Genomic DNA, 16,687 nt, shown 5'->3' with positions numbered 1-16,687 from the left:
GGGCTCTAACGGCAATTCCTAATCGTCATCTCGTTGCTCGCCCGTAGTTGACATGTCAGCGAATGAGCCGATCGGCCCATTAACGAGCGGACTTGCAGCGGACGATGACTGTGGATGTGGCGATGGTGATGGTGGTAGTGGTAGTGGTGCGAACGGGTTGAGAAGGGGAGGGGGAGGAGGGTGGGGGTGGGGGTGGGTGGAGGGGTTATTCGACTCTACAGGGTATCGTTGTCTTCTATGTTGCAGTGCAACAGCTGCCAGAAGCCACTGCTCTTACCACATCAGCGACTGAACTTCTACTCCGACTACAGCCGAGTCTTTGCTTGTCCGCATTGTCGAGCGTTAGACGCGCACTTCGTGAAGCCACTTTCAGCATGCTACACTCGCGAACAGTTTCAGCTCTATAGCCAATGGCCGTAACAGGTGGAGTGTATAGCGCAACGTTTGATCACTGCAAGACCAGCCCCGGTCTCCCTGCATCCGCTGCTCTCTTTGCTGCAGGCGATACTCTGAGAGTCCGTCTGTCTTACGGTGTCCGTTGACGTCCTGCGTTTTTTTTTTTTTTTTTTCTTTCTTTTCGAATCCATATGTAAAGAAAAAGAAGAAGAAGAAAAAGAAGAAGAAGAAGAAGAAGGAAACAACAAGAAAACAATACGAACAACGAAGAGGATGAGAGAAGAAAATTAAACTCATATTTTCTCTCAATGACGAGATAAATAAATAAAAGCGGCCGTTGGTCGATGCAAGAGAAACCGGGTAACAACCGAACCGTGTGCGGTGTTCAGGATATGATACCCGTTATTTTATGTAGCGAGTCCTCGATTATTATAAGAAAATTTTACATTTCTTTTATTTATTTATTTTTTATTTTTTTATTTTTTTTTTATTTTTTCTTCTCTTATACGTTGGGTTTTTTCTTCGTCACCTTCGAGGCAGCTGTTTTGAAGTAAGCCGCACGCTTCGGTTATGGGACGGGTGGCGATGATGGTCCGGGGAGGTGAAAAGTCAACTGCGTACATGCGAGAACATGATTTTGTAGTTTTTTTTTTTTTCTTCTAAATTGCCAACAACGACACAGCACCGAAGAGAAAAAAAAAAATAAAACACACTCGTATACATACTATATGTATATTAAACACGAGAACATCGGTAACGTTGAAAAAATGAAAAATAAAAATTAAAAAGAATAAAAAAACAATTATTTTCATTATATCGATGAGTAAATAAAATACAGCAGGCACGGGGACTACCATTTCATTAATTAGTCAAATTATTATTAATCCAATCAACTTATCTTTATTATATTACACACGCGCACACACACACACACACACACACACACACATACACATGCACGCACAAACGCGTATATATATATATTCAAATAAACATGTATGTAAAAATATCACTTTAAAATAACAAAAAAAAAAAAAAAAAAAAAAAAAAAAAAAAAAAAAAAAACACACACAAACAAAAAAAGAAAAAAAGAAAAAATTATGATGAAAACAAAATTATAATAAATTATGCTATTGTTTGTTACTTAGATACTGGATAACGTTGTGTTTTTCTTTTATCTTTGTTTCTTTCTACCTTTTTTCTTCCATGTGTTTTTCGTTTATCTTTTCTTTTCCTTCTTACATTTGAATAAGATTTTTTTTTATATATTTTCCATGCGGCTGTGTTGATTTTTTTTATGATTTTTGAACGATCATACAATGGGGTTGAAAGATTGAATCTTTTTATGCCGGATGAAAACGTTTCCAAGTAATCACAATATTACATTCGTTGGACGCTTTTTGGATCGATCACGGTTTGAAACTTTGAACGTAATTCCTAATACCGTATTTTTAACAATTTTTTTTTTTTTTTTTTCAATTATCCTTCTCCAATTTCCAAGTAGGGGAATAACGCGAAATACGTTCTATTCCCCTACCAATGATAAATAAAGTTTTAATAATATAAAAATTTTTTACACGTGCTCTCGTCGTAACACATTATGCAATGTTTTATACGTATGATCGGCGGATATACAATATACATATATATACACATATATATATATTATATATACATAGGTAGGCGTGTTGTGATTAATGATCTTTCCAATCAGCGATCAAGAAAGTAATGGTAAAAAAAAAAAAAAAAAAAAAAGTGAAAAAATTGAAAAAAAAACATAAATAAATTTTAATTAAATGATTATTAAGATGAATTTCTTAAAGATACCGGTCCAATTAGAAAAGGGGAACTTAAATTTATGACAATGACGGACAACAAAGTGACCAAATATTGAGAAGGTGGATTGTTTTTTGTTTTTGTTTTTCCATTTCGGCGATGCTGGTCGTTGCTGTCCAACTATAGCGGCCGTCTCGCAGACTTACCGCCCACTCGTTCCCAAAATTTAGGAAAACTATTCTACTTAACATCCTGATTAATGCGTATAATATATTTTATCTTGATAAAAGCGAAATAGCGCAAGTGTAATACATACACACACACACACACACACAAATCTATATATATATATATGAGCGTGTCAAATTTTACACACTAAAATAATGAAAAAGAATAGTCATCAACGGAGAAGGAGAAGAAGATGGGAGAAGGTGAAGGTGAAGTAGAAAAGGAACTCGATGCCAAGATATAATGATGAGAAGCAAATAGAACTTGGAATGGCTGGTAATAGATGTTTCTTTTCCTTATTTCTTACTATCGTCGTTGTTGTTGTTGTTGTTGTTGTTGTTGTTGTTGTTGGTGTTGTCGTTGTTGTTGTTATCATTATTATTATTATTATTATTACATTATTATAATTTTTTATTATTGTTTAAGCTATAAGAACACTTTGAACAATACCTTCTGTTTTCTCGTCTTCTTTTTCAATTTGGGAAAGAATCTTATTCGAGAAAAATATTGACACCTTACCATCTGCATAGTTTGTGTATTCGGTAAAAAGGTTGTAAAATTTTTCACGCAACGATACTTTCGCGTACTTTATTTAGCGTACATTGTAAACATAATTATATATCCTACGAATACATAGAAAGATAGAAAAACAATAACGAGTAAAAAAGAGAGAGAAAAGCGATGAAACGATCGCATAAGGGAACGAAATTATATACAAATGTATGATAAATCTGTTTATGGACAAAAAAAAAAAAAAAAAAAAGAATTGGACATCCAAATATACGACGCTATAATTTATCATTATTTTATGTATTCTGTGTCTTGTTCCTCCCCATTCTCTTGATCGAAAATTGACCCAGCTATTGTATGATATACGAATGTTTTGAAATTTCTCAAAGTGCCAAATAATTTATAGGATTTCATTAACGCACGTGTTTGCTATTTTTTTTTATTTTTTATTTTAATTTTTATTTCATTTTTTTGTTTATTTTTTTTTTTTTATTCTCTCCCTTGTTCCTATTCTTCCGTTCGGCGTAAACGTTTTCGAGTGAACTGGTTATCCGAGATATCGCACGAGTGGTGTAGGAAACCCTAGGAGGAGGTATACGCTGTGTGAAATTAAAAAAAAAAAAAAAAAATTAACCCCAGAGACACGCAAACATACACACATACATTGTCCCTAATCACCCACACAGACACGCACGCACAACGAACACTAAATGCGGTGTAACTCCCTACCGTTTTCAATTTTTTGCATACGCAATATACGATAATGAAAGATTAAGAGAGGCAAAAAAAAAATAAAAATAAATAAAAATAAATAAATAATTGAAAAAATATTGAAAAAGAAATGTATCAATTTTTAATTACTTTATTTTCTTCTTAATTTCTTTATCGTTTTCGCGTGCGTTTCCACACCCGGAAGAGCGCCACCACAGTTCCTATAACAGAGCGAAGGCCGCGCTTGAAATGTCGTGTGACGAAGAACGAAACTACCAACCGAGTAAGAAATTGACGATAAAAATGTATTGTTGAAAACGCGGAAGCATAAAAAATAAATTACCTCTACCTGGTAAAAGAACAACCGAGGAATGCAAAAGAAGAAGGATAATTTAATGGTTCGATTGGCTTAAGACCAAAATTAGATCTTATGGATGGATGAGAATGAGAAAGGCAGGCAAAAAAAGAAAGAAGAAAAAAAAAAAAAAGAAAAATGAAAGGAGAAGAAAAAAGAAAGAAAATTAAAAAAAACCCCTATTCAAAGTGATGATCAAACAAGTCTGAATCACGTCATCAATTCACATATTATACACGTATTCATACATGTTTCATTTCCATCACGTTTTATAGGTATGCGTACATTATCTCTAGGTATATACATATACATATATATATATATTATATTTGTATATCGAACTTGTACTAGATTTTTCCAATTGGAATAGTATAATATAATCTTTATAAGGCGTTAAGAAACACGGTCGATTATGGGCCGTTTGGATTTTCATCGGTTATACATACAGACGAAATTCATTCAGTATAATAACTGACGACGAGTTGAAGTAACTGAAGGGGAAAAGAAAATGTTACTCGGCACAATCGTACGTTACGAAATACCGCCACGTGTGTATAGTAATATTCATAGACATATGTGTATAGTATTTCTTAGGTACGTTTTACTTTTCTTTATACATATATATATATATATATATATATATATATGTACAAATATATGTGTATATCTATTCAAATTCCTAGCAGTACAAGTAATTGGTCGTAATTCGTAGCGTACGTTTGAAATAACGTGCAAATGATTAACTTGAAAATCTGTATTTTATACAGAATAAAAGAAAGAAAGTAAACGAAACGAAGCAACGGAATGGAATGGAATGGAATATGCTTTATTCGATACTAGCTGGAGTACGTGATAAAAGTATTAATAAGAATGAGGAAAGAGAAGAAAAAAAAAAACAAAAAAAAAAAGAAAAACAAGATGAAACAAATAATGGAAAATAAGCGCGGTTTAGTAAAACTATGCGAAATATGTCCGATTGCATATAACGATTAATTTTGATGTTACATCGTGTCGTGAAACAATTAGCGCTTAATTGTATCTTCATTTTTATTTTTCTTTTTTTCTTTTTCCCGCTGTTGTTTGTTTCGTATATAGTTTTTCATGTACTTTTACATCACACAACTGTAACAAATGTGTGAAGATATATTCGTCGGTAACCGAATAACGCATGCATAGATCTGAGATTGCATGTGGGTAATAGATATGATTATGTAATACACGTTGAAAGAATTTAATTGAGCTTGAATTAATAGGCTTTTGTTAAGTAAGGACTGTGCGATATTGATGTGCTTTTTTATATGTATGATATACGTACACGTAAGACAGAAATCGTGATTATTTATAATGCGAAAAACTCGATGATACGGGAGCGAGATTTTTAAATCAATTGTCTGAAACAAGGCGATTGAACCGATGGGTGATCGATCGGAGTTTTTCATTCAATCGAGTGACGAAGGAAATCCATCGACGAACTTTGTATGAAATGAAATGAAAGGAAATGTAACGTATTTTACTCATGGGGCTAAGAAACTAAAAATTAAAAAATAAAGAAAACCTACGATTTAAGTAATACGTAGGTTCAGGGATCGGGTAGAGAGTTTAGTATTGGTGCAATATACAGGCATGAGTACACGATCCGTAAATATATAAAATACACCGTAAGATCGGAATTCGATACATTTTCTTCCCCCCTTGTTGAATAAACAAAACGGAGATTATACGTAAATTTGTAACGTGGAAAAAAAAAAAAAACATGGACATTGGATTTTGTATTCTTTCCATGAGAATAAAGTTTGTTGTAGAATTTTAGGTTTGTATTTGAAAAGAAATTTAGATATACGATGTATTTGCTACGCATGTATATGTATATAAATCATGCATATATATATGTGTATTAGGGTTTAACGCGTACGACGAAAGGTAACCTTTTTTTATCCCGGTGATTGTTGTATACACTATTTTCTACTTTTTTCTATCGAAACGATAGATTTTATATGATAATCGATTCGGTGAGGAGGCAAGGTAGAGTAAGAATGAGAGAAAAAAAGAGAGAGATGAATGAAAATACGATTTTGTATCGACGTTTTTAAAAGAGAAAATGAGAGAGAAAAAAGATATTTATTGGTAGGCATACCTACGACCGATGATTAACAAACTCACGAAAATTCATACGACATGCCGAGAACTGATGTAGCAACGGTAGAAACTATAAAAAAAGAAAAAAAGAAAAAAATGTACCACGTGTAAAAATGTTATAAACGTAAGTTCAATTCGTCAAATCGGTCGGTAATGCGTCAACGTATAATATACATATATACATGTACTTTATACACACTTATCCCGAAATCATTCATTCGGCTTTACTAACGCAATTCATTATGTAGATCAGTAAAACTTTGTAAAATTTTTTTCAATATTCGATAAAGCAATCTACCCGATAGAGCGCGCGGTGTTTTTCGATAAAATAAGGATTAAGAGAGGAGATACGCAATAAGCGAAACGGATTAAACAAAGATGTGAAGAAAAGAAAGGTAAAAAAAAAAATTAAAAAAAAAAAAAATATCAAGAAAAAAAAACGGAGACGAGACGGAAAAATGAACGATTATGAGTGGTTGAATTATGAATAGAGTCTAGAATAATAATTACGTAATTATAAATATAGAGGTTTGAATCATCGATAACGTAATATAATACTATTATTATTATTATTATTATCATATATATATATATATACTATATAAAAATATTTTAAGTGACTATTAAGGTTTTTCGAGTGTTCGTGTTGCTGCTTTTTCTCAGGGTTCGAGGGGAGTAAAAAGGAAGGAGGAAATAATCGAAGAAAAAATGATCCGGTTAGACGTCGTCATTAACGTGATTTTTATTTTCGTATTTTTTTTTTTTAATTACGATGCTTTTTTTTCGTTATTGGCTTCGATTATTGGACGAAACGAATTTGAAGAAACGCAAGGATGAAAAAATATTCTTTTAGAAATGAATCAACCAGAAGAGCGGAAATGAAAATATGTTAATGCAACTGCTGGACAAACAGTTGCACATAACTCACAAAGAATCGCCAGATTTTTATTAAATACACACACACATATATATTTCATTTTCTTCACTTATCGACGATCGAATTTAAGGTCAGGATCGAGAATTAATATTTAAGGAATATTATAGTACGAAATGATTAGAATAGGGAAAAGTATATACGATATAATAAATAGACAAGCTATAACTTACGTTAAATCGTGCGAGGAGATATCGAGTGGTCAAAGTTCGGGTAAATATATAAATTATTATTATTATTATTAATAATAATTAAATATTAAGTAAACGACGGAGTATAATCCTTTTTTCTTTTTTCTTCATTTCCGTTTTATACGTGTAGTAGAATATAAACTGTGTCATATTAACGTTCAAATTCTGAGTAAGTAATTGAATAACAACAACAACAACAACAACAACAACAACAACAACAACAACAATAATAATAATAATAATAATAATAGTATCGATAACTATTTGTACAAGTTTATTAATTAAATATTAGCTGACATTTTTTCCTAGGATGACGTGTTTGAATCTATTTGATAATTGACATGAAAAAAATGATAAATTATCGGTGTATAATATAATAACAAATAACGATAACAATAACGATAAACTAAAACAGTAATGTAGGTATAATAATAATAACAATAATAATAATAGCGTGTAAGAATTTTCAGCTGTGGTAGACAACTAGATATTTAATTACTGATCATTATGAGCGTGAAAAATAATTATATATTTATTCATACATAATCTATTTAAATAGAAACTGAAATGAGATACAAAAGAGGAAGAGACGGTGTGAAGAAAAAATGGAAAATTCATTTAAAAAAATATAATAATAATAATAATAATTATAATAACAACAGTAATAATCATTTAATCGAATTAAATCGGGAAGTGCGATCGAATTCCCGTTAAAATAACATGGATCGGGAGTTAAAATTCGGAAGTAAAGATGATGACAAAATCTTTCATTTGCGTAACGCGTTAAGAATATATTAAAAAGTCGAAGAAATATAAAGAAAAAAATTAAAAAACAAACAAATCAACCGGTAAGAAGCGTAACTAATAAAATGTGGATAAAGAAAATCAGTTTACAAACGCTATACGTAATATTTCATTTATCCGAGACGGGATATGATATGCGGAAAAGACTTCATGAAAAAAAAAAAAAAAAAAAAAAACTAATAATAATCCCGCGCAGGCATATGAATTAAATACAATGCGTTTATATTCATGAGTGTAAATTGCCATTAGCACACATATAACACGTTGCACGTGTAACAACTCATTAATCGTCTGTGTTGAAGTGAAAAATGAAAATAAAAATAAAAAAAAAAAAAAGAAATCAAATTTAAACTATACTAATTATTATTATTATCTTCATAAGTATACATGCAAGTATATATACAAATATATGTATATATTTGTGTACCATTCAATTAACCGTCACGAATTATGCTCATCACCTATCCTGCATAATTACGAGAGAATTGTTACAATTCAATTATTCGCCACCGTCTGGATAATTTACACCCGATGTATAGTGCAGTTGGTTCGTATATATTAACATTATCACGTACAGAACAGTTTGAACAAAAGAATGAAAATAGACGAATAAAGTGACGGTTAGAGAAATAAAAAATCATATAAAAATACAAATGAAGACATAAATTTAGAACAAAAGACATGATAAATGGGTAACATTACATTTGTTGAAGGAAGAAAGAAAAAAATAAAAAAAAAAAAAAAAAAAAACAGTCTAGAAAAATAAGAAAGGAGAAAAAGTAATAATAATAAGGCGTGCTATTAGAACGTAGACCTCAAGAGGACGGTACGTAAAAATGGTGATATTTTGTGATCAACCAGCGTTAAGCTAAAAATCCACCTCACAAGAAAAAAAAAAAAAAAAGAAGAAGAAGAAGAAGAAAGATAAAACTAAAATTAAAAAATTGAAAAATTAAAAAAAAAAAGAAAAAAAGTTTTAGCAAATTTTGTTTCACGTTTTATTTTTCGATTTGATAAAAGAATATTATAATATAGCTTCGGTAAAATAATAATATACTAATAATAATATATAATGTAGTATATAACATAACTATATATATATATATATATATATATATATATATATGTAATAGATAACGTTGTAGGTTATATTCACGACATCGCTCCGGTCTATAACTTCAGGCGCAAGAATCGAAGTCGCAATTTTAGTACTATTTGTTCGTCGTTATTATATACTGGGTGTGTGTGTGTTTTTTTTTTTTCTCCTTTTTTTCTCCCAAACCCCTGATCCTGTTCCCTGATGTTTTCTCTGTTATTGAATGGAGAAATATTCTTCCCTCTCTGTGTTTGAATCTTATCGAAAGAGTTTTTGTTGCGAAGAAAGAAAAAGAAAAAGAAAAGAAACACACAAGAATAACAGCAGTCGTTTTAAAAATCAATATTACGTGTTACATTAGATCATTTTATATTGCATAGCATATTATTATAACAGAATTATAATCACTAAATAATTATGTATAGTTTCAATTGATTACACGGTTTAATGTTGATATGTTACGATTAAAACGAAGAAATAATTGATGAAAGGAAAAAAAGAATACAAATAACAATAATATCGGCAAATAATAATGATAATAAATAATAATAATAAAATACCGTTGTATAACATTGTTTTTTGTTTCATGTATGAAAGAAGAAGAAGAAAGAACAAAAAAAAAAAAAAAATGAAAGGAAGATAGAAAACTCGTGTAACACTGATTATTCAAATATAATAATAATAATTATTACAATCTCACATTATATCTATAGCAATAGCCTTATTGTGATCGCAACTCATGGATACCAGATTCAAAACATTTTATAAAAAGCCACGGACGACACTCTCATCTTAGATTTACGCTCGTATTATCCGAAGGTCTTAATTACAACTCTTTCTTTTTTTTTCTTTCCACCCTCTTTGCTTACGTGCAGATTATTAAAAGGCCAGTCACACATAGGAGGAGATTTTCATTAGCGGGATGAAAACTCGGCTAGCCGTAGAATTTTTTCAAACGAAAAGATTTTCCCTTGATTTTATTATTCCTCGGCATTTTGATTTTCCTAATTTCGATTTATCGATGACGGTATGTGATTGAAAATAAAGTGAATCCGTGGTGTCGTGATCCCTGTTTTCCAGCCCCTTTCGAGGGCAAAACCTGCCTAAAAAAATAAAATAAAATTTAAAGAGAGGAAAAAAAAAACCGAAAACAAATTAAAAAAAAAAAAAAAAGAGAGAGGGAGAGAGAGAAAAAATCTACCTATCAACAACATTTTATCGAGATACGTACAAAAAGAGAATATTAATACAAATACAAAAACAAACAAATGCATCGTACTAAATACTACTAACCACAGATATAGAGAAGATTACAATATTATAAAAGCCTTTTTACGTGTTGTGCCACAGAATTTACGAGGATGACGAGGGATATTGATTCAATCCTGTAAGAAAAGAAAATAAGATACAGTGGGAATATGAAAATGAAAGTAAACATTTTCTCGAACTTCCAACAACGTCGTATTTTTTAAAAATTTTTTATTTATTTTTTATTATTTTTTTTTGTTGTATTTCCGATGCTGCAACACGCCGGGCCAAATTCTTTTCTTTTTTTTCGTCAATACAATTTCTATAATGCCGTCAATTCTCGGGTCATCCTCTGATCCGTACAGCATAATCCCGATTAAGTTTAACAGATTTTTAACCCCAAGCATCGACATCCGACCACCTCAACTTCAATCTCAGTTTCAAACGCAGTTATCTATCATTAACCGATTTTGAAAGGGAAATTACTTTATTCTAAAACAGAATTACATGTAGAAAACGAAGGAAATGATCCGATTAGTTTTGCGAAATAACATTTATTTTACTAAAAAAAAAAATGAAGGGCAAAGAAAGATGGAAAGAAATAAGAGGCAAGCTGCTTTTCGACCAAATCTAGTAAAGTGAAACGCGATTAAAGCTCGGTGAAAAAAGAAGGAAGAAGAAACTAGATGATGTGAAATATTGATTAGAGACCGAGAGGTGAGACTCTGACCCCTATGGATATCTATAATGTGGCTTCCCGGAAGCCCTTTGCCTGAAAGAAGGCTTAGTAAAGAGGGCGGCCTCGTGAAAAATCGCCCTTCTCAAGGGTTGAAGCGTTGGTGTTGGTTATACGCACACTTTCCGGTATCACGGTCGCGTTATAATTCCCTCCCAACTTTTCCACGCCGTTTAATCTCTTTTCAAGAATTTCGTAAAAGTTGAGGAAAAATAAAAAAAAAAAAAAAAACACCTATTTTAACACTTTCAGAATCACTACGACGAAAAGGCGAGCCGAAGTCGCGGAAGTTTAAAAATTCGACATTTATTCCAGACGTTTCTTTACTTCAATGAATTTACTTTCTTTTTTTCGCCGAATTGTCTCGCTAATTTTTTTTTTTTTTTTTTTTCTCTCTTCCAACTGCTAAGAAGGCGAACATTTTCAGGAAGTTTAACTAACGATGGACGAAATCGATCACCGGAGTAACCTTTGCAAGGAATAAAAACACAGAGCGACGGAAAAAAGTCGAGATCAAGGAGCAGAGATAACAGTGAAGATGTGGTGGAGTAGTTTCGGAGTGTGAGAAGAAAGGTGAAAAATTAATTTCGACAAATCTCGGGGGATCGGATTTTGGTTTTTCAAGTTTGGTCTGACAATGAGATGGAAGTTTGAAGGTTGGATGTTGACAAAGGTACAAATGTACATAGGAAGATGATATTGTTATTACATACCCTATATCACTGTCCCTCTGCTGACGCGGGTTTTTTTACATATTAAAAGGAGAAAACTACAAAGTTGCGTTCGGGCGAATTGAACAGCGTTTTGAAAGAGTTTTTTATCACACCTATAACGATAAAATGTACAAGGTTCGATGTATAATATGTAGAAACGGTGTGTGGTACGGAAGAGGAGAATAGAAATCGTGTAATCTTTCATAATTTCTACATCGCATTCCGTTTCATTGATCTTTAGAATTATGCGCGAGGTATTTAACGTGTATAAATAGCTATTTATATGATATATTTGATATTTTAAGAGAGTGAAATAGCGCGTGCTTTCGATACGACATGTTAACATTGACGCCGTAAACAACGTGCATGATGGGATATTTTATTAGCGAAAAGTAATGAAATAAATACAAGGAAATATATGACGGACAAAACTACGATGTTACTAAACAATTTTTCTTTCGCTCTAACGCAACGGCCGAAATAAATTGAAGAAGGAAGAAAAACAAATTAAAAAATAACGCAAAGTACTATAAATACCTAAATAATGATAATAATCATAGTTAAAATAATACCAATAATAATAATAATAATAATGATTATGGTGGAAATAGAAATTAAAAAATTCCGATAGTAGATTTAGACCAAGATGATACGATATCAGTTATCGAAATACACGGTTTAATGAAAACAGTGTCGCAGGGTTGAATTGACATTATTCAAAACCGTTTTACGTTTCTTAATTGAATATTGATGTTATAGATGTTTTTCGTTTTCATCGTTATCAGTTGCATTCTTTTATTATCTTATTAATATTGCCAGACTTCACTTTGCACATTTTAAACAGCTATTTTCGTAAAAATTACATATAGCTGAGGTTTGTTATATATATTACATATATATTTACATTAAACAATTAATCCGATTCAGTTGATACAATAATAATTGTTCCAAGAAAATTAATTCTCACAGTATAACATATATTATGAACGATGTGTTTAACAGCTTGCAGAAAAATATATGTGTACATAAATATACATTGGCGCGTTTCGAGATAACATGTAATTCAACATTAATCGCTATGCATAGTTGTATAATCTAATGATAGTTATAACAATAATATTGATAACGTTAGGGCTTAGCAGGTAATTATTAGGAACTTTTTTTTTTGTTTTTTTTTCATGTCTTCTGTACAAGCATTATTATAAATAATCTTAACATTCAATTGTATGAATGGGCGTGCGAATGTTGCTAAAAGTCTCCTCCACATATTTAACCACGTAATATAATAATCGACTAAACGTATTTTATGATACATGTTTAACAATAATTAATCATATATTTTGTCGATATATAATAATAACAGCAATATACATGTATTAAAATCGTGCGTAACGTGTACTTGATAAAAAACGAGTAAAAAAAAAAAAAAAAAAATTAAAAAAAATATATCGCGGACAATTTTTACTACTATCAAACCATGATTGGTGACGCAAGTAATTATAATAATAATTGATTAAACTAACGACGTAAACATAAAACTTAGAATGAAGACGATCGGTAAAAATTGAACGATTATGATTCGTGAGAATTTGACGCCAAACTTTTTGAAAACTTTTTTCTAAATTTTCTAATGCACTATTATTGCTATTATATACGATATGCGTACATTTATGCATAATGCTTAAGGGCTAAGTTCGGGATTGTACGGATTAAGGATATTATATATTATAGTATTGATAAAAGCGAGCTGGTAAGAAAATGAATTAAGAATCTAAATTAAGAATTTCGTATGTATTCGCTATTGTAGGAAAATCGGGGCATTTTAATTCGGCTGTGTCAAAACGATGATTAAAAAAAAAAAGAGGGGAAGAAACGATATAGAAAAAGTTGAAAACAAAAAAAAAAAAAAAAAAAAAAATGGGGGGGAAACGTTTAAAATCATAGATTTGATAAGGCGTAAAATTAGAATGATAATTTTTGTACCCTATTTTTTTAACAATTGGTGTCGATCGAGCGAGTCTCTCGCCTGTAAAATATACAGTATAAGGTGTACAATGTGTTATAACCTAAGGTGAGAGAGATCGCGGAAACAAATGAAAAGCAAAAAAGAAGAAAAAAAAAAAAAAACGAAAAGGAAAAGCTTGGAATTTATCAAAATTAACTTATTAAACATACGAGTAACGATCAGGCTATCCTTACCTAGTTTTTGTAATTGCGATTACATTCTTATTACGGCATGTAATTATCGTCAGGCATAGAATAAAGAAAGCAGGTATTAGAAATCGGCAAACGCGTTAACGAATAATTACTCGCAAAATGACTCGGATCAAAAAAAGGGGTAAAACAAGAGAAAAGGATGAAGAAAATTGAGAAAACGAAGAACAGAAAAAATACTGATATTTGCCCAAAAACTTAGCCCAAAATTTTCTTCAAAATTCTTCCAAAATTCTCGTACAATGAAAGATAAACGAGTAATGTTTATTAATGTTACAAACTAAGACGAGGATACGTTCATCGGATCTCTGCAGTCTACGAATGAAATTCCTGTCAAATAATATAAAGTCATCATTATTTTATAGTATATTAATATGAAAAATCGTAAAATAACGTATATACGTTTTGCTCGAATTCAACAACTCGCTGTGTTGTCGGATACACGTATTGTTAGACAGGTATTTTCACGAATGTAATAACGATAATTTATTACGCGTATTCATAACTTAATAAATCGTATACTCGATAGTATGACGGCATAAATTCAACGTTAATAATCGATTAGGTAAGCACGTAATGATAATAATACCTACTAATGTAATAATAATCCTAACGTTTGTTATGATTAAGTTAATGACAATGACATTGATGACGGCGACGACGATTATTATTATTATTATTATTATTATTACATTTAAACGTAATTAAATTATGATAAATTAATAGTGTTACCAACCGATCGGAACGGCAAGGAAGCAGCTCGGGAGCGATTCAAAATAATAACGAAGTATTTTGAAATGCAAATCATGCGCAAATTGATGCTGGTAGTGCGGACCAAACGGGACAACTGACAGAAAAGATGAATAGAGACTTTCGAAAGGAAATTTAAAAAAAGGAAAAAACGCTGACTAAAAATAAGAAAAAAAAAAAAAACAATGAACAAACGAGGGTAAAAGTGTAAATTTAACGCCGCTCCATCGGAAAGTCAACGGTTCAAGTCGTTCGTACCTATAGTGATTAATTAGTAAGCGTTAAAGGCGATTCTGTCCGATCGAACGCGAATGGGAGAGAAAAAAAAAAGAAACAAAAATTTCGTCGCGAAATTCCATTCGTCGAAGAAAAGAAGAAAAAAAAAAAAAATCGACAAGAAATTTTTGCGACCTCGGTATAATTCTCTGCAATCGACGTGATTGTTACACGCGTTTATTTTGGACAGACTCGCTTGCAACGGGAAAACCGTAATTGGCTACGTGGTATTCAAAAGCGATACGATATGCTGAAATTTTTTAATAAGGCATGTAATATAAAATTACGTAAAGTTAATTTTTCTCAACCGTGTAATGTGCGCAACGTTATCGAAGTAATCCGGTCAAGAATATTTCGCGGATCGTATGTTTGTTTTTTGCTTTCTCTTTAGATTTCCAGTTTCCTCAATTTTTTTTTTTTTTTTTTTTTTTTTTTCCATACGAAAAATTTTTCACAATACGTGAAACGTCGAAGCGTTGAGACTAATCGAAGAAAATTAATGATAACGAAACGAATTCTTATGATATACACGTATACACGTGTCAGTTGATTCACGTTCCAAGGATTGTTGGACGACCGCGCGGCTACTGCTGATAAACGTGAATATTATAGGCTGTTATTATTTTTGTAAAATTTTCAGAAAAAAAAACCCAAAAAAAAAAAAAAAAAAAAAAATCAATCCTAATTAATTGGCATTGTATTATTGTATTATACGGATCGTGATATAAGTAATTTTACGCAGTTTCGTACGCCTGTAAGTCGTCGTCCTTCTCTCCTCTTGCATCGCGCGTGAGTCTCCCTCCGTCGAAACAAGTGAAGAAAGAAGAAAAAACAAAAAAAAAAAAAAACAACTCCCTTTGCACTTGATGGAAATAATTTTTCTACGCGATTTTTCTGACATCTCGGTAAATGAATAAAATAAGATATGATATGAAAAAAAATAAAAAATAAATAAAAAAGCAAAGAAATAAAATAAGAAACTTAAGTTTAAGCTCGTCGTGATTATTCCAGGGACAGCTGCGCTGCCACCTGCGAAGCGTGTAAACCGCGCGTTCGATATTGTTCGTTGTAAATTTAAGGATGATTTAATTCTCCTCGGGAATTGTCGCTTAATTATCGTATATAAACTATTAGATATCAATATCACCACTCGTCGACTGCGCGTGCGCGCATTATTGAGAGGGAAACAAAAAAAGGATATAAAAGGATAAAAAGAAATATAATGTCAAGTAAAAATGATAACCGCTTAATCGTTAAGTCTGCGACAAACGATTGCAATTGGCAAAAAGAAAGGAAAGAAAGAAAGAAAAAAAAATAAAAATAAATAATCGACGCATTCTTCGCGCATTTTGCAACTTTTGAATAATTCGACAGTGAAAGTTTAAATTCTTGTGTCAGAACACGTTGCCTTTTGATGTTTGAAATATATCAGGGGACGATTTTAATATATTGGCGAGTGATGATGAGCGCTGTGCATTGATTAAGAAAAGGGTCCGTGTGTGTGTGTTTCTCGAAGCGTCGTTCGATTTTACGATCGCACTGCTCGGACGTTTGAAATTTGGATAAAACGCAACAACGGTCAGAGGCGGCAGGTGGTTGAGGAAAATTGAGAA

At 31.5% G+C, this 16,687-nt stretch overlaps 1 protein-coding gene across 1 annotated transcript in view; it reads left to right on the top strand.

Annotated features, from left to right (window-relative positions):
* LOC124180905 (headcase protein-like) overlaps positions 1-16,015 on the top strand; it is a 150,654-nt gene extending 134,639 nt beyond the window's left edge. The window contains exon 5 of the mRNA XM_046566822.1: positions 247-16,015. Within this exon, the coding sequence (XP_046422778.1) occupies positions 247-420 (174 nt within the window). The 3' untranslated portion in view covers positions 421-16,015. The remainder of the gene's footprint in view (positions 1-246) is intronic.
* Positions 16,016-16,687: the final 672 nt, after the last annotated feature.

This window comes from Neodiprion fabricii, chromosome 4, assembly GCF_021155785.1.
Source record: "Neodiprion fabricii isolate iyNeoFabr1 chromosome 4, iyNeoFabr1.1, whole genome shotgun sequence".
NCBI classification, from domain to species: domain Eukaryota; kingdom Metazoa; phylum Arthropoda; class Insecta; order Hymenoptera; family Diprionidae; genus Neodiprion; species Neodiprion fabricii.
Note: the sequence above shows the minus strand (reverse complement) of the source record. Positions and strands in the feature narration are given on the sequence as shown.